Below are 22,840 nucleotides of genomic sequence, written 5' to 3'. Positions count from 1 at the left end.
AAATAGAATCACACATAGTAGAAGGAAGACAATCGTGTGCACATGAAGCCGATGTTAGATTGACGGCCATCTCAAACGCCAACGCCGGGTCTCCGGACCGAAAGACCATGATGAAGAACAAGATACTCGCTCGAACGTCAGAAAATTGCACTAATCAGTCAAAGACAGACAATAGCACGGCGTGGCGTATTGCGCCTTAGCCGTGTATGTCTGGGGGGAGGTACCCTCGGTATTGACGTAGGTGGTGGTTGGAGTGGGCTCCCTCTCTTTGATGTTGATAATGGAATTCGCGATAGGAACCGCTTGGCCGTTAGGCATCACTTGCATCTGCTGGCAATAGGGTGACACTGCTCCGGAGTAGTCTCGTCGCTCTTCAATCTTGATCTTCCGAGAATAGTCGGGGGCATGACCAATACGCTTGGACTCTTGGTGGTAAGAGCCAGTAGCAGTGCCGCCTGGCATTTGGCCATCGGTAGTCGCAGTGCTGCCGGACGAGATGTCTGACGACGACTGGTTGATGTAGAGGAAGAATTCCATCATGGTGCTGTTCCACCAGCAGAACCACGGCATGTCGCCCGGCTCCGCTGTCTGCTTGCGATCCATGAAGGCCTCATGGAGGGTGTTGTCTCCTCCGTCCAAATACGAGCGCTTCGAGACGGAACTAGACGTAAACGTTTCGTCCGGAAGAATGACCAGCTTGTTGAACAGGGCATAGAAGAAAAGTGCAGGGCCCATGCTGGCGTCACTGGTGTCAATCGCCATGTTCAAGCTTTGCGTGGGAGTTGGAAGATACGGCGGCTGTGCTCCATAGGTGAAAGTCGAAGTTGGTCCGTCGCTCCCAAAAACAATGGAGTGTTCGTGATCATCCCCTTCAACATAGACTTCAAAATTGTTCGGCTTGTCCATGCAGGCCCAAGCCTTGGTCATTTCGTAATCTCCTTCAATACACATGCGCGAGCAATTCCGCAAGATGGAAGGAATTAAATAATGACCGGTCGGCACCGACTTGAGATTCGTCGGCGTGCTTGCCATTGTCGAGAAGTCCAACTGAGGTGTCTGAGTGACTGTCACGATGTATGGGCCACTCGACTGCGCTTGTTGGGCTTCCCGCTCAGCTTCAGCAGCTCTCTTTGTGCCGAGAACACCACCGATCACACCTCCAATGGATCCTCCGATGAGCATGACCGTCGCAATTAGGACGAGTGTCCAAACAGGCAGTCCACAGCACGCTGTTTTCTTTCCTTTCTGCTTCAGCTTCTCCTCGAATGCCATGATGCCAGTGAGTGGCGCCGCCCTTGTGCCTTCGCTGCGCTCATTGTTCCAGACACGCTCGTTGTTCCCAGATTGTTCGGGAACAAGCACTCTCGAGGAGGCCTCAGAGACCGGCACATCTCGTGAAACGGAATGGAGCTGCTGATCCTCTGGGGGAGGGTTGACATCAGCCATTGTCTCAGGGCTGGGAGGCTTTGGAACGACGCCTGTCGGGTAACGTGAATATGGCGGCAATGGCTCTGCGTGCCCATCCGGTCCAATAATGTCACCCAACTCGTCATCTCGACGACCAGAAGGCGGCTGGTACGGTGGGTTGTGGCCGGGGAACCCGACCGGGATCACATCGTCATCAATCCCATCATCAACAACATTCTGAGAATACATCGCGTAGGGGTGTTGAGGGCCGTTCATTTCATCCAGTGGGCGTTCCTGTGGGCGAACTGTCGAGGTACTCCCCACACTCGGGGAGCGACTGACGCCAACCTGGGGGTACATGGCGTACGGATGGCTGGGGCCAGTGGCTCCGGTGTAGGGGCTCATGGCACGAGGCATAGAGAAACGGGACGAGACGCTATGATTTCGTTGCACGAAGGGAGCATTGTGAGCAGAGGTGATAGAGTTGCGGTTGTTGGAGAAACCGCCCATCCCCTTCTGGGGCAGGCTTGACCGATGGGGGTCATCGAAGGAGACCCGGGCTTCGTCGGCAAACGGGTTTTCGTTTTCGGTCGTGGCCGAACTGACGTTCTTGTGGGGATGGTTAGTCGAGCGGAGAGTGATAGAGGAGGAGATGGAGGCGGGGCTGGGGGCGCGTTCGATTCGGTCGGCATCGATCGGTTCTAAAGAGTACTCATCGGAAAAGACGTTGGGGTTGGAGACGCGCGACATGCGACCGAAGGAGTGGCGAGGTGTCGAGTCCATCGCCTGACCTTGAGAGAGACGAGGGGTCTGGGACGAGCGTGATGCCGACCGAGAGTGGTCGGAAGAGATGCGTCCAGACATGTCCCCTTGATACGGCAGCCCTGTCGGGCCACCTCGTGAGTCCCGTTCAATACCGATTCACAGACTTGCCCCCCGCGTCGAATGGGTGGCGATAATGGGAGCGACGTGAGCTCTTCACACGAGTTGTTGAGGATGGCGAAGAGTGGTCGATGAAAGGGCGAATGGTGGTGTGGTGAGGTGAGATTTGAGAGGGGGAAGGAGAGGAGGTTGAGTCCGGGAAGGGGAGGACTGAGTTTGAGACTTGGTGTGACGCGGTATTACTTCGTACTTGAGAGGGGGCGCAGGGCCCAACACCGTACTATGGTAACTTACACGGGCCTACGAACTGGACACTTCCTTTTCTTTTCTCTACTTTCTCATGCTCGAGGAGCCTGCCCAGGTTTTCCCTTGGCCCCGACAAAGATCCTGTGATGGAACTTCTCCGAGTGCGCTATCAGTTAGTCCGTAGACGGGCGACTAGAGTATCTCTGGCTGCGCTCGGTGGGTCTTGGTGTCGCCACCCACCACCGGGCTGCAAATCACGCTCATGTTTAGCCGTTTTCAAAAGATGATCTAGAATCGCTACTTTGGTGGTCTGGCCTACATCTGCGAGTTCGGACCTGGTCCGGGCATTTCTCAGATCTGGACTGCCGACGAACGGATTCACCGTATGACTGCGGGCCCTACAGAGATCCATTCTGGCTCGGCATTGCTCTACTCTCATCGAAACACAAAAGTGGGAAACTGGAGAGACGGGAAAACTCAATCTGGCCGAACCCGGATTGTCTGGCATCCGGGCAGGGCGGCGGATAGGCCATATCTCGGATCGTATGTGAACATGTCTCGAACGCCGGACTATCCGTTACCCGTAACAGTTCAATTCCTTGTTTCATCCCATGACGAATAGGCCGTTCCATTGAACTTATTCTCACTCTTGTGCAAATGTAAAGTCTCTTTCAATCAATGAGGAAAATTACGTTCAAGGCTAGGAGATTACATCAGGCACGGTACCCGTGGAACCAAGGTGAGGTTTTCTGGAAACGCATGGGACCACCACCACGCAGCCTAGAGGTTTTCGAACCTTGTTAATGGAGTTCGTCCTGCCCCGAGATTTGGGTCGAATGACGCCTCGCGACCAACCTGGGGTACGAGGACAGGGTGTGTAACGGCTCAAGGAACGGACCCAAATTTCTTTCATCTAGGCCTTTGTCATTCTTGTATCTGAAGTCTGGACCTGCGTGAGTGTCTGATTCTGATCATCGTGGGTGTTGGCCGTGTCCACCGAGCCGCTGATCGGTGGCTCTAGCGGGAAAAGTAGCAGATCTGATTCACGCAAAAACAGCTCCATAATTTGCCATTCGAGCGAACGGAATGGAATTGAAGAAGCCTCGACACTCGGTGACCCAGATCCAGGGCTGAGTCTTAAACCGTGTCTGGGTATTGATTGAAATCTTTCAGGGGACGTACCTGATACACTGAACTTTGGATATCTCCTTCCAGCCCATGCCAGCTATCGCATTCGAAGACTAATCGGCCCAATGAAATTCATCAAATGTCTTTGGCGTAATCAGCCTCCGGGCTAAGACATTTCGTCACATTCACTTACCCTAGCCATTGTTGACCGTCCACCATACTCCGAATTTTGCCCAGATTAATTTCGCCATAATATGACTGCTCAGTATCGGTTGTTTTATGACCTATCGTGTAGAGCTAACGTCAAATCACGTCACAACAACATGTGCGCGCTATGCAAGGGCTGATCCAGGCAAGGGCGCCGTCGGAGAATATTCGTCCGGGGTAAGCAGCTGATAGATGCAGAGTGGCCGACCGAACCCCAGAATTTGGCCCTATCCGAGGAAATAGCCCCTGGGTCATCAATGGCTTAGCCTCGACTCTATACTATACAAAATGTCCACATTTCGGGCTATCGGTATACGAGTTTCCGAAACATGGAAAGGTCGGTGATCTCCAGCGCAATGAGTGGGCGAGTCGTTTATATGCCAAGATGGGCTCTCGGTATGCGATTGGACTGGATATGCACCCTGACACGAATCGCGCCACGCGCTCTCTAGTGCTACTACCATGGTAGTGTGCTGCAGCCCGTCCGGCAGAAGGGTCTGAGAGCTGGCAGAAGTAGACGGGAAGGAAAGCTGGGAGTCATTTTACACTTCCAAGCAACGTAAACCGCCAGGGAGCAATAGGTATGAAACCTAGCAGTCCAAGAGATGGATGAAAATCCCCAGCTGGGGATATACAAAAACGCAATGGGGAAATTCGGCGGGAATTGGCCATCGGTCCCATCCGCCCTCCACTTCCCCGGCTTTGCAAAGCAAACTGTCAAGAAAACAGACCGGTGAAACCACCAGGCTCCACTGCTCGGATTCTTTTACCTATCGATCTTTCCAGATGCCACTTTTGCTCGCTCATGATTGATCCATCCGGACCGAACGCGTACAAATGGCCGACAAGGGCCTAAAATGGCACGAAATCAGGGGCCGAAAGGGCGCCCGGTGATCAGCAGCCACCCGTGCTTCGCTATGTTTTATCCCGGACCCGATGCCCTCGTGGCTCTCCAAGGCGGTTTGTGGAGAGTCTGGGGATCAAGTATAAGGTCGTGGGGAACTGGTCCACTTCTGCATTATTATGAACTGCATCTGTCACTCAATCCTGCGAGAGCGGCCCACCAAACCCACACGCTCTCCACATCCAAGGTCGATTCATCATGGCCATCTACAAGAGAAAGATCACTGTCGATGACCGTGCCATTACATCCGGTGTCAATTTGACCTTGAGACAGTCCCTGCTTCCCAATGCATTGGGTAGGTTTGTATCGTTACCCTCAGGACTGTTAGCTAACTTGAGCGTCCTTACCCAGTCACTATCCTTTTCTTCCTCTGGGGATTTGGCTACGGCTTGCTTGATACTTTGAATTCGCACTTCCAGACCACCCTCAACATTACCGCCAGCAAGTCCAGTGGCCTGCAGGCTTCATATTTCGCAGCATACTTCATTTGCCCGTTGACTATTTCGGGATGGATCGTTCGCCGATATGGATTCCGAGTAACTTTCATGACCGGTACGAGCCTTTGCGTTTGCGTCGAAGAAGCGATCTGACCATGATATTTTGGAGTAGGTCTTGCCGTTCTTGCCGTTGGATGTCTCCTCTTTTGGCCGAGTGGAGTGAAGAGGTCATTTGGAGGATTCTGTGGTAGCATGTTTGTGAGTGTCTCCAAGGGACGAATTTTGTTTATCCGGTCTTCTAACTGTCTTGCTAGGTTGTGGGTGCCGGTTTATCTACACTAGAGACTGCAGCAGATCCGTACGTCACAGAAAACCTTCACATTTATATACTTCAGGTCCACGTTTCTTACCAAACCCAATTGACAGATTTCTTGCGATCTGCGGACCCCCGAAGTACAGCGAGGTTCGACTGAACCTGGGACAAGCAGTTCAGGGTGTTGGGACTTTCGTCGCTCCACTTTTGGCCTCTCGAGTCTTCTTCGCTAACACCGTGGACACAAATGCTGGGTTGAAGAACGTTCAATGGACCTACCTCGGGGTGGCCTGCTTCGTCGTTTTGCTAATCATCCTCTTCTGGCTTGCGCCTTTCCCCGAGATTACCGATGCTGATCAGGAGGCACTCGAAGGACAGATTGATCAGAACGAGAATGTGGGCCCATTCAAGAAGCAAACCAATCTCTTCCTTGGTATCTGGAGTCAGTTCTGCTACGTTGGAGCGCAGGTCGCCGTGGCTGGATACTTTATCAACTTTTGCGAAGAGTCTGGTCGTGACTCTGCCACCAGTTGTAAGTGGGCAATCATTCACGCTTCTCGCGCGGGGCAGCGCTCTGACAAAGTATTCTAGCCGACTTGTTGGCTGTGGGGCAGGGTCTCTATGCCGCTATGCGCTTCATTGCCAGTGGCCTTATGATGATGAAAGCGTTTAAGCCTCGATACATGTTGAGTTTATACCTGGTTCTTTGTGTTGTTTTCTCGATAGTCGCCATGACGACCCATGGCACGACCTCCGTGGCCATGATTATTCTCGTCCTGAGTTTCGAGTCTGTGAGTAACACACTGCCTTAGGATAGAGCAAAAATTGTTACTAATGACACCCCTTCTCACTAGCTTTGCTTTGCCACCATCTTCAGTCTTGCGCTTCGTGGCTTGGGTCGCCACACCAAACTCGGCGGTTCCATGCTTGTGGCCGCGATCTCCGGTGGCATGGTCTTTCCCCCGATGATGGGCGCCATCGTGGTATGTCACATTCCATTCCACGTTTCAAGATGTTTACCCCAGGTTTCTAATTATGCAATCCACTACAGACCAGAGTAAATGCCCATACCGCCATGGTAATCCCTATGATAGGCTACATTCTCGCGTTGGTCTTCCCGATCTACGTGAATATATACAAGAAGGATACCATGGATCTGCATCGCAACACGGAGATCAACGTCACTGCCCAGATGGACAAAGAGCTTGCGCTGGAGGAAGGTGTTCCAGGCAAGCCCACTGTCGCAAATGTGTAGACGGTCCAAGAAATGGTGAGCTCCAAGTGATATGGCAGGATCAAGGGGCATCTAAGAAAAGCCGGGTACGGTAATTGTACATGTTATAGTCGGTAATGATGAATATAACCTGTAATGAAGTTATCGAGGAACAATTTTGTCTTAATTGCATATGGACATATTTGTAGAATTTTGAAGATTAAGTGTCAAAATAGTTCCAGTCGCCTCAAGGTGGGAGTGGCGGCGGATTACGTTATGAGTCGATGAGGCACCGCAGGATCCAGAACCCGATTCTTTTTTGCTACAGCACCACCGTCTGCAGACAAGCGAAATCGAACTTCATGTGACAAATCTGGCTGTAAATCGTGGCTTTCCGGCTCAAGTCATGGTCAACGTCCCAGGACGAAGTAAAGGCTGCTCCACCTGTCGCCGACGTAAGATCAAGGTGCGATCATTGGGATTTGCAATTCGCAGTGGCAAGCTAATTCAAAGCCATGCAGTGCGATGAGACCTTTCCAGAATGTCTGCAATGCATAAAAAATGGATCGCGGTGTCCTGGTCCTCGAACGGGGGCTTTCTTCGTTCATGCATTGCCAGACAGGTCGCTGGTGAAACATGCACCGGCGCACTCTCAGGCTATCTCCCAAAAACAGCAGGAGAAGTATGATGTGATTGTACGGTCTCCTTCTGCTATCTCTATTCAACAGCCTGATCGAGCCGACATCTTCGACCAGCTATTCGTGTCTCATTTTATTGAATCATTTGGCTTTAACGCACCGGCCACGAATACCCCGACCGTAACTTGGCTAGATGAACTTTTTTGTTTCTCAACTTACCAACTCCAAGTCTAGTAAGGCATTCAATCCGTGCTGGATCCATGTTCTTCTACGGTTCGCTGGCCGATGATGTGTCTATTCAGACGGAAGCATGCAAATGGTACCTGAGGGCTCTACGGGGCCTCCAAGACCTGCTCTCACAGGAAACTTCCTCTTTTACTGGCGATGTCGTCTGTGCCGTTGTCATGCTTACTCACTTTGAAACCCTGGCCGCTACGTCCACGGATGGGTGGTTCCAGCATGTCCGGGGCGCGGCGACGATGCTTGAATCAAGCGGTCCAGAAAGTTGTCGTGAAGGGTTTTTACACCGGCTGTTCCGTCATTTACGGCTTCTCGTTGTGAGTAAGACCCGACTTAGGCGATAAAATACTCATTGCTGGATTCTCTATACTAACGTTGTCTCTACAAGTTTGTTGCATCGATATTCAAGAATGAAGAGCATGTCTTCTCATCCCCTGAATGGATGGACATTCCCTTCGAAGTCTATCCTAAAGGTCCATTCGACGTCCTTGTCGACAATCTATTCTCCTTGTTGTCATGTCTGACAACTGCGCAAGATCTGTTAAAATCCCAAGCCGGAAACGCAGAGCCTCTTAGAACCAAGTTAATCACATTGGTACTGGGGTTGATCACCCGGTTACACAACTGGTGGGCACAATGCACCGCCATGATGAACTTGGGCGGATTTAACGCACAGGCTCCGATGAATGCTGCCAAAGACGATTCAGATTTTCAAGCCCTTGACCCCGATCATTTCCCGATTCTTCATCACTTGGATATGCCCACGGCTGCTCTGGCTACCCTGTATGATGCGGCAAATATCATCGCTCTGCGGCTTCTTTCGCTCGTTTCGCCGTCTGCATATTTATACGAAGAACGCATTCAGCGACATGCGAGATCGATCCTGTTGGCAAAATCGTTTGTTGAAGAGATCCCAGGTCCCACTTCCAATCGTGGGTCTACTATGGTGGGCTTCCCCTATCAAATTCTCTGCATATGGGGACCGTTCACCACGGATGGACATTATCCTGGCGCCAATAAAAAACAGCTCTTCTCGAATGTGGCTGCCTACGTGCTTCGGCATCGGGGTTTAGGGTGCACCGGGCAGATTTCTGATGACCGGAGCCTGGAAGACTCCGTGTCTTCTTCTTACCAAAATAATAATATGAGGCTTGAGCTTGACAGGGCACGTTTGGCATGTACATAAGAGATAATAGAAGCAATATCAGGGGAATAACGCCCCACCTACGACCGTGAATCGTTCATGCTGCCTTGCACCACCGAGCAACTCGAGGACCAACCTTCTTCACGGGCAAAGCCGTCCAATTCGCATGTGTTTGGCCGCTGGACGGCAGAACGCAAATCTAACCGTAATAGGTTAGCTTTGCGGTCGCGGGTGGAGCCGGCGATGGCAAGGTATACTTGCCCAGCTATTTATTCCTTGCATCGCAGCACGGTCTCGATTTCACATCCTCCGATTTCTTTCTAACCCTGAAGCAATACTGCTTTGCTCCAATGAAGATTGTCATCATCGGCGCCGGCATCGCCGGGTGCACAGTGTACCTTGAACTGAAGAAACATCTCCCGAAACCCTCTGGCCCAGAGGCAGACCATGAGATCACCATCTATGAAACATACAGCACCGACTTGGATGTCACACCAGAGCAACGCCAAAAGAACGAAAGCACTCATTCATCAACTCTCGTCGTTGGCGGTGGTCTCGGCATTGCTGTAAATGGTCTGAATGTTATCCGCCGCCTTGATGAAGATCTACTCAAGGATATTGTCCGAGGCGGATACGTTATAGCCGCCTCTTATTTGAAAAACAAAAACGGATCGATCCTTGTACCTATGAAGAATACTGGGCCGAATGCCTCGAAAGACACGGACCCTGCTGAGAAGATGAAAACGGTCGTGACTAGCCGCCACTCTCTGTGGAAAGCTTTGCGTTCTCGAGTTCCGGATGAAAACATTGTCAATAAGCGGATTTCGGAGGTAATTGCCCGTCCGGATGGGAAGAATCTCGTCCGTTTCGAGGATGCAAGTTCCGAGGTGGAGGCAGACTTGGTGATTGGTGCGGACGGAGTGCGAGGCACGGCCAAACGGGCGCTTTTCCCCGATTCGAAAGAGGACCCTTACCCACCTCACTACGAGTAAGTCATGCTCTATACGTTCCATTCATTTGCGCCGAGAAAGTCGTCTGACCGTCTATATAGAGGTCTTGTGGGCGTTGGTGGCTTCATCCCATCGGCCGATGTCAAAGGTCTCGTCGAAAAGGGATCTATCAGTTTCGTTCACGGAGGAAATGGATTCTTTGGCTATTTCTTCTCGGAGAGCGCACCTTCTGCTGAGCACCGTGACTCTCCATACCACGTATCCGAGCCCGGTGACTCGCTCGCTTGGTGGTCCACATACCAGATCACAGAACGTCCTGACCCAAAGACTCTCGACATGGCGGACGTTACCCGTCAACTGCGAGAGAGGCATGCAAACTGGAAAGATCCAGTCATCCAAAAGATCCTCCAGTCCCTTCATGTTGATAGCATGTACCCTACCTGGACATCACCGCCTCTCCCGACGTGGGAGCGAGATGGCGTCGTTCTAGTCGGAGATGCAGCCCACGCACTTCCCCCGACATCGGGGCAGGGATCGTCGCAAGCTTTGGAAGATGCTGAAGCGTTTGCGCTTCTGTTGGCTCATCATCTCCGCAAGAGTGCTGCGCCAGAAGGTATGACACTGTTGGATCACAAGAAGGCTATCACGGCTGCGGCGAAACAGTACACCGCTCTACGACAACCACGAGTAACGGCAATACTCAAACATGCCCAACAAATGCAGGAGAAAAAGCGTGACATGGGAGTTGTGCAGGAATATTTGATGTACGGTTTTTTGAAAATTATGGGTAAGCGTCTTTTCTGGAGGTTTCTGGGATTATACTAATGTGTTTCTTATAGGACTGTTCCCCAGTTTGGTCACTAATGAATTTGCGAAGGTCGTCGATTATAATATCGCGGATCAGGTTGCTCAAATTATAGCTTCAGAGGGTTGAAAGCTGCGTCCTGCAGTAGTGAGGAAGACAGCTTTGTGCATGTCATTCACTTTGAATTCATTGGACTCGTTGCGAATTACAAGAAGATAATCAATTGAGCATGGTTCATTCATAATTAACGTGTTCCATTCAAGGGTCTCTCCGAAGGGCGAGTATGTCTGAAAGCTTGACATGTCCCTTCTCACCCCAGCCTTGAGCGCCACTTTGAACATCTGGCCGTAGTCGAAGATACCAAGCCCAAGCACGTCTATCTAGTTCACTTTTGCTTAACGTCGTGGCCCATGAGCTGCAGACCGAGTCAATGGCATGCACAAGATGGCCGACATAATCTTCTTTTTCTTGTACGGCTGCGGCAGCTGATTTTGATTTGGGTGGTATTCCCTCTTGTAGTTTGGAAATTGACCGCAGGAGATACGATCGAGCAGATTCTGCCGTGTAGATGGGCAGTGCACTAGCCGGTTTCGGGTCTGAGCCAGCGATGGTAGCTTGGGATTTTCGGATAGCTTCCAAGTCAACGCCCCATAGCGGGGGCATCTTGTCTGCGTCTTCAATATCTCCATTTCCCACGAAATCTTTGGCAGATACTGCGTTTGGTTCCTCTGACGCAGATGCCTGATCGGGCTCCCCTTCGCGCGGGTTGTAGTCCCATCTTTTCAAGACCCGGATATCCCTTCCAAGGACTTTGATGGTTGGATGGCCTTCTCCCCATCCCTCTTGCTCTGCTGACTGACCACTTTCAAGGCCCAGGCTGACGGCCTTAGTTCGACTGTTGGCACTGACCACAGCCTGTGCAAGGCTTAATCTACTGGAGATTGGCTGTTCGGGCATGGTATATTTCAAGACACACACTGCAAAAGCGAGCACCAGAGGAGCACGGTTGGTTACCACTGTCATGTTGCAGAGCTCGCTATCGCTGGCAGAAGACATGGGCAGGCCCAGGGAGGATTCAACTTCAAAGGGTGTCGAGTCTTTGGTAATTTTAGACTCCTTCTTCTTCTTCTGAGGTGATGTCGTTGCAGAGTCAGCTGGGGCTCCCCGCTTCTTGGAGACCCGTTTGGCAGCGTTGAGAACTTGCTTGGCGAGCTTTTCATCTTTGAAGATTTCTTGGATAGCTTTGGGATTTGCTTTTGAAATTTGCTCCGCACTGTGTACGTGTTAGATAAAGAACATCATTCCAGAAGGATGGTGTTTACCTGGTCATGTTAGCTTTCTGCAGTTCCACAACCTTCCCTAGTGCAGTAGCCAGAGGGACTTTGGCATCCTGCGATAGAAAGCGCAGAATGTCTGTAATTTTTGCACCAGACATGGAATATTCTGTATGCAGATTCACTTCACAAAGCTTTCAATCAGGTTGACTTTGGAAACTTTGGGGAACTGTGTCTTGATAAGTTGATTCAATGACGATATATCGGCAGAATATGCGATAAGATACCGCCTCCCCCACCGCCCAGAGACGCCCCAATGAGGAAGGACACCAGCTCAACTGCACAAGCCTCTCCAGGACTCACTTCTACTGCAGGCCCATAACCGCTGCAGTGGCAGCTTCTACAACATGCCGGACGATTCGAAGGGGAAGGGGTTCCCCGATGTTTCCGCCAAGCTCTCCGCACTGCCCAAGAAATCGCTGTTTGAGCGCCAAAGAGCCGAAGCCGAAGCTAAACGCGCCCGCGAGAAAGCCGAAACCGCCGCAGTGTACGAGGACTTTGTTAAGTCATTTGACGATGATGCTCCCCAAAGGGCTTCTGACACGCGTCCGAATACATTTGGCTCAAGAGGTGGTGGGATGACAGGAGGACCGGCACGGCGACATTTCACAAGCTCAGGTCCACGCAGCAGTGGTCCCGGTACACTAGGGCCACCGCCACCATCAATATCTCGTAAACGCACCCATGAAGGATTCGCACCGATATCGCGCAATCGTGACACTGCGCAAGGGGCCTTTGGGTACGATCATGCAAGCACAGGCCCAACCGGTCCCCCGTCAGCATTCCGCAGCGCATCCGATGACGATGAACGGATGGCAGATACCAAAGACGCCGAGAAAGCAGCTGCAAAGCCTACCCTATTTCTGGCCTCGCTTCCTCCTGGGACTTCGCCGTCAGTCCTCAAGTCGCTGATACCATCTTCCCTGGTTGTGGACAATGTGAATATTCTCCGACCACCTAATCAATCCGCTACGGAGCGAAAATCATCGGCAGCTATTGTCACGTTGTCTAGTGACTCTGCAGCTTCAGATATTGACAGTGCTGTGAGTGCGCTGCAAAACAAGTATCTCGGCCGGGGATACAACCTATCCATCTCTCGACATCTCTCATCTGCTGCCATTGGCTCAATTATGCCACCAACTATTGGCATGTCTTCAACGACTTCACTACCATTTGGTGCTAAGACCGTCCAACCCACGTTTGGCGGAAGTCTGAGTCGTGCGCCGCCGCCGGGACCGCATCGAGGGGGAATTGCCCCTCCAAGTTCTTATGGGAACTATGTCAGAGGTGGACCTTCCACACAAGTGGAAGTAAAAACACCCTCTGACATTAAAGAGTTAAGGTTGATTCACAAGACGCTTGAAAACCTCCTCAAATTTGGACCTGAATTCGAAGCTTTACTCATGAGCAGGCCAGAGGTTCAAAGAGAAGAAAAATGGGCATGGATTTGGGACGCCCGCAGCCCCGGTGGTGTATACTATCGTTGGAAACTATGGCAGACCATTACCAACCCGCGGTCTCGCAACAAACGAAGGGCGGGCACACAAAACCTTTCTTCAATATTTGAAGGCGGCTCGAGTTGGGTACCTCCGGAAAGTGAGATTAAATTCGAGTACACTACACATCTTGATGAATTTGTTTCAGACGAGGACTACAACTCCTCCGATGAAGAAAATTCGGACGGAGAAGATGAGAGGCGGAATGTGGGAGGAGGACCTCCACCCGAGGGAGTGAGCGCAAAGAATGACAGTCTCGGCTACATGAACCCTCTACGGAAGGCCAAGCTGACACATCTCCTTGCTCGACTACCGACGACTCATGCCAAGCTCCGGAGAGGTGATGTCGCGAGGCTCACGGCCTTTGCAATTGAGAATGCGGGTGCAGGCGCGGACGAAGTTGTCGACTTGATTGTGCTCAACATCCTCAACCCTCTGGCCTACACTGGTGCCAACCCTGAGCGCGAGCTGGAAAAGGAGGCGGCAAGGCCGGATGATGGTGACAAAGATAACTCAAATGCCCCTAAGGCACCCATGGATGTGTCTGCAGCGAAACTGGTTGGGCTCTACATCATTTCCGACATTCTCTCGTCATCAGCCACCAGCGGTGTCCGTCATGCATGGCGATATCGACAGCTGTTCGAAGCTGCCCTTCGTGCGCATAAGGTTTTTGAACATCTCGGTCGGCTTGAGAAAGATCTCAACTGGGGCCGACTCAAGGCAGAGAAATGGAAGCGCAGCGTTGGCACTCTCCTTCACCTGTGGGAAGGGTGGTGTGTCTTTCCACAATCCAGTCAGGAGCACTTTGTCCAGATGTTTGAGCAGCCACCGCTCGCGGACGAAGAAATTCAAAAAGAGAAGGAAAAGGCCGAAGCAGAAAGAGCCGCCAGCGCATTTTCCAAAAGCAAGAGTCGCTGGAAGACCGTCGATGATGACTCTGCAGCTGAAAAATTCGATCCAAGCAAGCAAGCTGAAGCTGAAGATCGAAGTCATCTGCCAACTCAGCAGATTGGTCTGGCAGAAGACGAATCTATGAGTGACATTGATGGTGTCCCGATGGAAGATAGCGACTTGGAGATGGCTGATGAAGATGTGGAACCAATGGAGGAAGACCAACCACCGCCAGGCGGTGATGATACCAAGGAAAAACCGCATGTGCAGCCCCAGCAGATACCCGAGCTGCAAGAGCCATCATCTCAGCGCCCGCGTCGGGCACGGCCCAAGGCCGAAGACATGTTTGCCTCGGACTCGGAGTGAGCTAGACGACCGACTTAGGCATAGCGATGAATGAACGTAATGATACCAGGCATTTCCGCCAGTCAAGTACTCTGCATGGTATTTCTTACTAAATATTTCGACCGAACTAAAGGCCAGGTGCGCATTCAACCACATTTTATACTCGACTTGGGCGAGCGTAAGGCAGTCAGGCATCAGCGGCAGAATTCGTGCCCCACTCGGGCGATTCCCCTCCCGCGTCAACAAATACCTTCCTCCTCAGCTCTCTGCTCTCTTTACAGTCGTATCTCTCCTCTTCGAACGATATCTCTCTTCAAACTTCAAAATGTCCGGTATGTTTGACAATGCCCTCTCTTGCGCCTTCTTCCTACTGCCAGCCCCTCCCTTCTCAAGGTTGGGTAGTTCTGGACCATTCCCGACACTGTGTGAACCAGTTGCGCCAGGCTACCAAATGATGGCCAGGTGGAAATGAGCCCATCTTAAAGCCAGCATGGGCATCAGCTAACGGAGCCTTATATTTCAGACTTCTCCTCCATCGCTCGTATGTGATACCCCTCCCTCGATCCCGGATGCGCCCACACAAGAACAGCCCCGCGATGTCTCGCAGCTGTGCCCCTCAATCAAGAACCAGGCCTCTGACCCGTGACCTTCCATTCTACAGAACAGTTCGTTGAGTTCTACTACAAGACCTTCGACGGCAACCGTGATGGTCTCGCCCCGCTCTACGTAAGACCTTACCCCGGTCCCGAACAGGCCCCTCGAAAACGTCACGTTGGATTTGGATACTGATGGCAATTGTGAATTTGAACAGCGCGACCAGTCGATGCTCACCTTCGAGACCAGCTCCGTCCAGGGTACCGCTGCTATCGTCGAGAGGCTGAGTGTATGTTCCCCTCCAATCGCAACAAACAGACACATTGGGATACTAATGACGAACCCAACCAACAGAGCCTTCCATTCCAGCAGGTCCGTCACCAGATCGCCACCTTTGATGCCCAGCCCTCCAGCGAAGGCGGCATCATTGTTCTGGTTACCGGTGCTCTCCTGGTACGCCCCCAATGCATACCCATAAGACACATGTGAGCCTAACATTACATTCACAATAGGTCGACGAGGAGCAGAAGCCCATGAGCTATACCCAGCTCTTCAAGCTGCAGCCCGACGGTGCCGGCAGCTACTTCGTTCTCAACGACGTCTTCCGCCTGATCTACGCCGCATAAACGCGCGACACGGATGAATAGATACGACGCGATGACGGGGGGATATCTCTTTGTGAGGTGGACCGTGGCCCGGGGATGCAATTGTCAATGAAAATCTCTAGAGTCAATATCTCTACGGGGTACCGCCCACTTTGGACGAGACGAATTTAAATCAAATCTGTTCTCATTGGAAATCTCTCTTTGCTTTCGTTCTATATACGCTATCCCGAGATTTACTGACTTTGCAGAAGCGGAGTCTCTTCAGAAGGCTGCTCTGCATTGACAGCCTCCGGCGCAGGCGCCTCGAGTCTCTCGGACGCATTCTCATTCTGTTTGCTTTCAGGACCAAAGTATTCAAAGTAGATCCCCATCACCAGTAACGTTCCCTGTAGACAGGCCGTGACCACCAACACGCCCCAAATACTCCAGCCCTTGGCGCCCTCGCGCGCAGCCAAGCTCGCAGCCCAGACCAAACTTCCCGGTGTCTGTATGCACATCATCGGGATGCTCAGACTTCCCACGCATCGGAGTCGGAAGGTCGTGTAGATCTGTGGGAAGTACTGGATCGACGCAAGGACGGCAGACAAGACGCCGAGGAAGTTCGCCCAGGCAGGGAGCGCGGATGGCCGGCGCAGATAAAAGGCGACGGAGATGATGAGTGTCGCGATTGCATGCAATAGGCAGATTGCGGTGATGGTGAGTGCGGTACGATATGTGGGACCGCTCGGGGTGGAAGACACTGACGCCACGGGGTCGGTGGGCGACGTCGCGCGCGGGAAGTAGATTACGAAGAGCAGTAGGCTTTTTATCCCCCGCTGTCAGATAGATTCGTCCGAGGGGTAGTGGGTAGACACTCACATGGAAAAGAAACACAGCCACTGCATGCCCATCTGGAACACGCCTAGCAGACCGGCGAAGCAAGCCGGCCCGCTGAGCTGCGAGCAGCAGGCGACGTCATGGGCGGTCTTGGGGAAGACAAGGATGTTGGCAAAAGCCGACGTGCCTGAAGTCGTGCCCAAGAGAACGAAGTAGGGTGATATGCCAAAGGAACTGCGGCGCGCGATGATGCGGATGTGTTGGGGCAGGTAGGAAACGAGGATGCCGATGATGATCAAGCTGCCAGGGTCACGTCAGTTCGCTGGGGGACCTTGTTGCGGGAAAGGGAGACAGTACACTGATAACACAGGCTGGAAGATGCCTGGCGAGGCCAGCTCGCGACAATATGGGGTGTTTGGGTCCATGGTGTGTGTTAGGTCTTGGGAGACTAGGGAGGTGCTGGAGGGAGATGACGTTGAGGAGCTCCGTGTGAAGCGGAGTCGGGGCTTGGGGTCTCGTGAGGCCGTGACTACTTAGGTACCTAGACAGGGCAGTCACATTGGATTTCGGCTCTATCGGATTTGAGCTGTTTTACTGTTGAGGACTGAAAATGTTAACTTATAGAAGATGAAGAGGTAAAAGGCACGACCGGGATGCCCCCGCATTGATAAGGAGCCCAGGCACGTCGGGTACCTTGGGCTTGGGCGCTAACTCCCGTCTCCACCGTGGTCGATCATTCATAAGGCTACGGAGTACAAGGGTTCATTCTCATACGCCAATTCTTAATTCCAAGTTGAGAGAAAGCTGACATGTGTCTTGCCGTGGGAGAACATTCATGAAACATATCCCGATTTTCCCTCCTGACTTCCAGTGCCGATACAGCCAGACTCGGAGTCTTCGTTCCGTTCCCCCGAAAGGCATGAAGTGGAGAAGCCAATTCTTCAGGCCCCTGGCTTGGCTTTTTCGTCTCAGAAGCATTTGCTTACTACGGCAGCCAGTCATACCCTTTTTGCGCAGGAGTGACTTGGCCGGTTCCTAATCTCAATCCCCGACCCGCGTCTTCCTGAAGACGTCGCGGCAATTGGGTCGCGGTCCTTCTGAAGGAGCAGTCTGAGGATATTGTGGTGGCCCTCAACAAAGGCAATATCGATAAACAAGAAGTTACATAGAAAATCGTGTCCTCAAGCGGTCAGTGCTCATATTGCGGGGGCTACGGAGTCAACAGAACCAGGCTGCATGGAATACAGCTCCAAGTGCGCATTTAAATTCATAAGGTGGCGTCTGGCCACAATTTGGTGCAGAAAGCTAGAACTGAAAGATGCTCCCGCAAGATTATTTTGTCCAGTATTTGGACTAGGCATTCCTCCCTATCCAATATCCCTCCATCTCCCACCGACACGCACGAGCAAATCTTTCCACCAATTTATTGGAAGACGTCTCCTGCGCCCACCACTTATAGTGCAACAAGGCCATGTCCCCCGCCAAATCATTATTGTTGGGCCAGTTGATATACCACGACGCATGCAGTCGTTTCCATGGCATAGGTCCTCCCCAACGGTGAGCATAGTTGATGAGGTCCTGGTCCGGAGCACCGGTGTCGTAGAGTTCAGGTTGGCTCAGAAGGCTCTTGTAGTATTGGAAGACCTCTGTTGTAGGTGAATACATAAACAAGCCGCTGTTGAAGTATTTTACTGTTTGGTCGGGATCCAGGAACGGGTATGCATGGTCTCTTTGAAGCGATTCGGGAGATGCAGCCATGAGGTATCTCTCTGGGATGGTCCCCAGCTCTGCGCTGGCCTTGGTTGTGTCGTTGACTAGAATGGGCTCTGTATTCAGATCCCCGAAGATGTCATGGATGGGTCGGGTCAGAACCATGTCGGCCTCCATAAACAGGACCTTCTCGTAGGGTATGATGGTGGGATCGAAGAGGCGCAGCTTGGTTGCCGTCTCGGTCCAGGTGTCATTAGACGCGGCCGCGTTTTGTGCCATATACTGGGTCTCGATGACGGTGGCTCCATCAGCTCTCAGTCTCCGGCGTTTGCTCTCGCGAACGTCGGGTGTGACAGCTACGATGACGGGGATTTTGTATCGTAGCTTGGTGTTGGGCGAGTGAAGTAGCTGATACACGAGGGTCCGCGCGCTCGCAAAGTATGGGTCTTGCTCATCCCCAACGGGGTGTGTTCCGTCATCGTGTGAAGCTAGAAATGTGATGATGGCGTATCGACCGCGGTATGTAGGCTTGTGGGTTGCCGGTCCATCGCTGACGGCGTCTGGAGGAAGCGGGGTTCCAAACAAAAGGAAGAGAGTGCACGCAGCCGAAAGCACGCAGAAGGTCAGCAGCTTCTTGCTGATGGTCTCCTCCCGGTCTGCCGTTTGTGAAATCATTGTTCTTCAGTAGCGTGTGGCATCGGGAACTCGATAAAGATTCACGAGAGGAAGACTTGAGAAAAGTGCTTCGAGCACTGCTTGAATAAAAAGCTATTCTGCCTATGTAACCCCACGTTACCTATACTCCGGACAGTGCCTAGACGCAATGGTCGGCTGAAAGAAGATTGCCGGATTCGGCTTCATAGATCCGTGTGCAGACGGCGCTGATGAGCAGCCGAATTGGGGATCCGGGGATTTGATTGGCTGAAAGACGGAGTATACCACCCGATCATTGCCATAGGCTTGGCCATCTTGACAGGGGTCATAACTGTATCTAAAATACCAAGTGAAGTCGCTGTCCTGCTTCTAGGGTCCCTGTAATTCATTGCACCCGTAGACCTAGACCTTGCGTTGGTCAGGAACAAGGCCGATGGCGAATTTCCAAATGTTGTGGAGCCGATCAACAGGGAGCTAGAACACATTCCAGTCGCGTTGGCACCTGCCAATTCGTCGCAAGCCAAAACAAGACAAAGGTCAATTAGGAGTTTTCTGAAACGACTGTTAACATATCGAGCTTTGTAGGATCGGCTGTCTAGGTGTTGAAGCTGTCACTAATCATATTTGATCTGTGGTGATGCGGGTGGAGCACCACCGAAAGACAAGGCTCGGCGAACACGCTCTTCAACTATTCAACAATTGACGGTGCCAAGACATGGCGAAGACAAAGTCTTGCACATGGGATATTAAGATGACGCCGAGGGCTTTGTCATGAAAGAATGGGGCCACCTTTAGCCACTTGATGAATCATGCACTGCTCTGGGAGCTTGGAACCAGGCAAATTCCCCAACTACGTCACTCCACGATCATCCCTGCTTGTTACTTTTCCCTGCCTGCTCCCTGCGATCGCGATCAGATCCTTCGTATTTAAAGCCATCGAGACCTTTTTTCCTCTTTACAACTCCACTATTGACGGTGAATATCACACTTTTGCTACTTCGTGGCCCCATACTGATTCTTCGCGATAGCTTCATAGAGGCTCTACCCCATACGAAAAATAAGAACCATGAAGTTGAACTTGGCCACCGGCCTGGTGTGTTTACTCGCTACCACCGAGGCTGTAGCAGCTTCGAGCTGGTGGAGCAAAGCTGGTGAGCTTACGATCTCGCGAGGTCGCTGCGAATAAGCTATGGAGCTAACGTCATCGCAGTCTACAACAAATGGCACGAAACTGAGCTGGAGCGATGGCTCTCCGACCACGGTACGTTGGACTTCCGTGTCGGTCGCGTCGCTATCAAAAGCTGACAAACACCCCGTAGACATTCCTCACCCTGCCCCTGCCGACCGTAAGGATCTTGAGAACCTGGTCAAGACCAACTGGGATAGCAAGGTTCAGAAGCCTCTGGGCCAGGCTGCGGACTCTGTCTCCGATGAACTCCACCAGGCGAGGGAATGGGTCTTTGACACGTAAGGTGCTCTACCTCGTCGCCGCTAAACATACACTGACCTGTCCACAGCTGGTCGGACTCACAGCTGAAGGCATTCCTCGATCGCCATGGCATTCCCGCTCCTCAGCCCCGCAAGCGCGACGTCCTGATCAAAACCGCCCGCGAGAACTACGAATCTGTTGCGAACAAGGTTGGCGAGACCGCAGCCTATCCCGGTAACTGGCTGTACGAACAATGGACCGAGTCCGATCTCAAGGAATGGCTCGATGAGCGTGGATGGCCTGTTCCTCAGCCCTCCAGCCGTGACCGACTCGTCGCCTCTGTTCGCCGCAACTCTCGTCTGGCCAGCTTGCAGGCCCGCAGTCTGTCTGCGTCTGCAATCTCCTCCGCCGAAGCTGCTCAGGCTTCTTTGGGTGATGAGTTGTTCAATGCCTGGTCTGATTCCAAGTTGAAGGAGTTCCTTGATGAGCATAACGTCAAGGTGCCCCAGGGCTCGAAGCGCAATGAACTTATTGCTCTTGCCCGCAAGAATCGTGCCTATCTCGTCGACAAGGCTGCCAGCGTGTCGTCCGCCGCTACGGATGCCTTTGGCGCCGCCACCACCAAGGCCGGCAACCAATATGCCAAGGCTACGGATGACGTCAAGCTGAAGGTGGAGGATCAGTTCAACAACGCGATCGGCACGTGGTCGGACTCTCGCCTCAAGGCCTTCCTCGATGCCCGTGGCGTCCCTGTTCCCCAGAACGGCAAGCGCGATGAGCTGCTGGCCAAGGTCCGCGCCAACGCGCACAGGGCTTCTGGTGGGTGGAATGAGTACAACTTTGATACCTGGGACAAAGAGCACCTGGTGTAAGCTTCGCCATTTCCTGCAAGGAATATTAGAGCTAACTTGCGTTTTAGGAAATATCTGTCCGCTATGAATTCCAAGGCCGCAAAGAAGGCAGATGCCTCGCGTGAAGAGCTGGCCAAGCAAGCCAAGGATGCATATATCAAGGCTTCCAAGGCTGGTGGTAAAGAGTACGCGTCGGCTACATCCAACATCGCCGTGGCGACCGGTTCTGCCAAGGACACCACCTTCGACAACTGGACACACTCCGAGATTAAGAAGTACCTTGATTCCTACGGTATCCCCGTGTACCAGGGCTCGAGCATCAATGAGCTTCGTGCCGCTGCCCGGCGTCATGCTACCTACTTCAAGTACGGTACCAACACCCCACAGGACACCATCTACGCCAAGATCATGGAGACCGTCAACTGGCTCATTGATCAAGTGAAGGTTGGAGCTTCCAGTGGCCGGGCACAGGGCCAGGAAGCCGCGGAGAATGTTCGCGAGAAGGTCTCCGAGCAGACCGAGAAGATTCGCTCGGAGTTGTAAATGTTAAAGACGGAAGGAAGTGGAGCGATTTCTCATTCTGCCGTGATTTTTGGTTACGATGATTATGACTTTTGAATTTGGGAATTGCTGGAGATGTCTTTCGGGAGCTCAGTTACGTCAATAATAGTTTAGTCACTAGTTAAAATGAATCCTGAATCGCCCTGAACCGGGCTCGTCTATTTTCAGTGTGAGCCTCGGCAAAGATCAGTACGCATTGCAATGTTGAATCCCGAATTAAATCGTACATGGTTTTTACGTGGACATAAATTGCTCAATAGTTATACCCTGCATCCTGGGTCCTTTTCACCCACCCGGTTCGGGCATCATCATAATTGGTAGCCACGCCCAGCTCATGATGCCGGCGCTTCGGGATCGCCCTCGGCAACCAGCTTGCCGACAACAAGGTACTTCTCGGAGAAGCGCTCTTCCCACGACTGTAGGTTCTCCAGCTGGTCGGCATCCAGATCTTTGAGATCATCCAGCGGTGCCGACAGATCCTTGGTCAACATCTCCTCGTCAAAGCTCTGGTGGGCCAGGCCTCGCGACGCATCGCGGCCAGCAAAGTTCTCGTACGGACCTCCCTGTTCATCATCAGTCATATCCCCATCATCAGTGACCAGACACCACCTACCGGACCATAGAAGTTCTTGCCGGGGGTGACGTCGAAGACCCGGCCACGCACGGCTAGGAAGACGGGCCGGTCGCCCTCGCCGTTGAACTCGAGTAGGGTCTTGGGGGTGTAGGTGCGGAAGACGACCGGGGCCGGGCCGCGCGGGAGCACGACGGCTGGCTTGGGGCGGAAGTGCCAGTACAGCAGCACGACGAAGAGGGAGAGAAGAATTAGGTTAATGGGCGAAGCAATCGACATCCTGGGAGGGTCAGCGGTTGCTCAAATTGATGGAGCTTGAGATACGAACACTTCGGCCTGCGGCGTGGTGCCCTCTGTGATGATTTAGCAGGGGTTCACCTAGGCATTCACGGAGGGGAATATCTACCAGTAGCCATTTTTGGATAGAGGAGGTTTGCAACCTTGGAATGTTGGACGTACAGAGTTCAGA

The 22,840-nt window shown here is 52.4% G+C and overlaps 12 protein-coding genes across 12 annotated transcripts; 6 read left to right on the top strand and 6 right to left on the bottom strand.

Moving 5' to 3' along the window:
* Positions 1-150: 150 nt before the first annotated feature.
* Positions 151-2,271, bottom strand: N7498_003407 (uncharacterized protein; the record flags this gene model as incomplete). Its single annotated transcript, XM_058450469.1, has 1 exon — positions 151-2,271. The coding sequence occupies one exon, from the start codon at positions 2,269-2,271 to the stop codon at positions 151-153; it is 2,121 nt and encodes a 706-aa protein (XP_058309931.1).
* A 1,177-nt stretch (positions 2,272-3,448) lies between these two features.
* On the bottom strand, positions 3,449-3,865 carry N7498_003406 (uncharacterized protein; the record flags this gene model as incomplete). The annotated part of the gene is made up of 3 exons (XM_058450468.1): positions 3,449-3,683; positions 3,718-3,776; positions 3,857-3,865. The coding sequence occupies 3 exons, from the start codon at positions 3,863-3,865 to the stop codon at positions 3,449-3,451; spliced, it is 303 nt and encodes a 100-aa protein (XP_058309930.1).
* Positions 3,866-4,972: 1,107 nt separating this feature from the next.
* Positions 4,973-6,779, top strand: N7498_003405 (uncharacterized protein; the record flags this gene model as incomplete). Its single annotated transcript, XM_058450467.1, has 8 exons — positions 4,973-5,069; positions 5,126-5,326; positions 5,384-5,469; positions 5,526-5,569; positions 5,638-6,056; positions 6,116-6,315; positions 6,379-6,507; positions 6,576-6,779. 8 exons carry the CDS (start codon positions 4,973-4,975, stop codon positions 6,777-6,779), a joined length of 1,380 nt encoding a protein of 459 aa, XP_058309929.1.
* An 856-nt stretch (positions 6,780-7,635) lies between these two features.
* Positions 7,636-8,801, top strand: N7498_003404 (uncharacterized protein; the record flags this gene model as incomplete). The annotated part of the gene is made up of 2 exons (XM_058450466.1): positions 7,636-7,932; positions 8,004-8,801. The coding sequence occupies 2 exons, from the start codon at positions 7,636-7,638 to the stop codon at positions 8,799-8,801; spliced, it is 1,095 nt and encodes a 364-aa protein (XP_058309928.1).
* Positions 8,802-9,109: 308 nt separating this feature from the next.
* N7498_003403 (FAD-dependent oxidoreductase) lies at positions 9,110-10,643 on the top strand (the record flags this gene model as incomplete). The annotated part of the gene is made up of 3 exons (XM_058450465.1): positions 9,110-9,747; positions 9,811-10,496; positions 10,549-10,643. The coding sequence occupies 3 exons, from the start codon at positions 9,110-9,112 to the stop codon at positions 10,641-10,643; spliced, it is 1,419 nt and encodes a 472-aa protein (XP_058309927.1).
* Positions 10,644-10,772: 129 nt separating this feature from the next.
* N7498_003402 (uncharacterized protein) lies at positions 10,773-11,949 on the bottom strand (the record flags this gene model as incomplete). Its single annotated transcript, XM_058450464.1, has 2 exons — positions 10,773-11,787; positions 11,837-11,949. 2 exons carry the CDS (start codon positions 11,947-11,949, stop codon positions 10,773-10,775), a joined length of 1,128 nt encoding a protein of 375 aa, XP_058309926.1.
* A 246-nt stretch (positions 11,950-12,195) lies between these two features.
* On the top strand, positions 12,196-14,601 carry N7498_003401 (SWAP/Surp domain-containing protein; the record flags this gene model as incomplete). Its single annotated transcript, XM_058450463.1, has 1 exon — positions 12,196-14,601. The coding sequence occupies one exon, from the start codon at positions 12,196-12,198 to the stop codon at positions 14,599-14,601; it is 2,406 nt and encodes an 801-aa protein (XP_058309925.1).
* A 304-nt stretch (positions 14,602-14,905) lies between these two features.
* On the top strand, positions 14,906-15,973 carry N7498_003400 (nuclear transport factor 2 family protein; the record flags this gene model as incomplete). Its single annotated transcript, XM_058450462.1, has 6 exons — positions 14,906-14,912; positions 15,104-15,121; positions 15,242-15,306; positions 15,392-15,463; positions 15,529-15,627; positions 15,687-15,973. 6 exons carry the CDS (start codon positions 14,906-14,908, stop codon positions 15,798-15,800), a joined length of 375 nt encoding a protein of 124 aa, XP_058309924.1. The 3' UTR covers positions 15,801-15,973.
* Positions 15,974-16,012: 39 nt separating this feature from the next.
* Positions 16,013-17,020, bottom strand: N7498_003399 (PQ-loop repeat-containing protein; the record flags this gene model as incomplete). Its single annotated transcript, XM_058450461.1, has 3 exons — positions 16,013-16,580; positions 16,638-16,895; positions 16,953-17,020. 3 exons carry the CDS (start codon positions 17,018-17,020, stop codon positions 16,013-16,015), a joined length of 894 nt encoding a protein of 297 aa, XP_058309923.1.
* Positions 17,021-17,948: 928 nt separating this feature from the next.
* On the bottom strand, positions 17,949-18,980 carry N7498_003398 (uncharacterized protein; the record flags this gene model as incomplete). Its single annotated transcript, XM_058450460.1, has 1 exon — positions 17,949-18,980. One exon carries the CDS (start codon positions 18,978-18,980, stop codon positions 17,949-17,951), a length of 1,032 nt encoding a protein of 343 aa, XP_058309922.1.
* A 1,045-nt stretch (positions 18,981-20,025) lies between these two features.
* ish1 (double-strand break repair enhancer MSC1) lies at positions 20,026-21,782 on the top strand (the record flags this gene model as incomplete). The annotated part of the gene is made up of 5 exons (XM_058450459.1): positions 20,026-20,110; positions 20,170-20,220; positions 20,279-20,426; positions 20,477-21,256; positions 21,308-21,782. 5 exons carry the CDS (start codon positions 20,026-20,028, stop codon positions 21,780-21,782), a joined length of 1,539 nt encoding a protein of 512 aa, XP_058309921.1.
* A 350-nt stretch (positions 21,783-22,132) lies between these two features.
* Positions 22,133-22,787, bottom strand: N7498_003396 (cytochrome b5-like heme/steroid binding domain-containing protein; the record flags this gene model as incomplete). The annotated part of the gene is made up of 4 exons (XM_058450458.1): positions 22,133-22,363; positions 22,414-22,651; positions 22,700-22,724; positions 22,778-22,787. The coding sequence occupies 4 exons, from the start codon at positions 22,785-22,787 to the stop codon at positions 22,133-22,135; spliced, it is 504 nt and encodes a 167-aa protein (XP_058309920.1).
* Positions 22,788-22,840: the final 53 nt, after the last annotated feature.

This window comes from Penicillium cinerascens (assembly GCF_028974065.1).
Source record: "Penicillium cinerascens strain IBT 15544 chromosome Unknown contig_24_segment0_segment0, whole genome shotgun sequence".
NCBI classification, from domain to species: Eukaryota; Fungi; Ascomycota; class Eurotiomycetes; order Eurotiales; family Aspergillaceae; genus Penicillium; species Penicillium cinerascens.
This window is presented reverse-complemented; position numbering and strand designations above follow the sequence as displayed.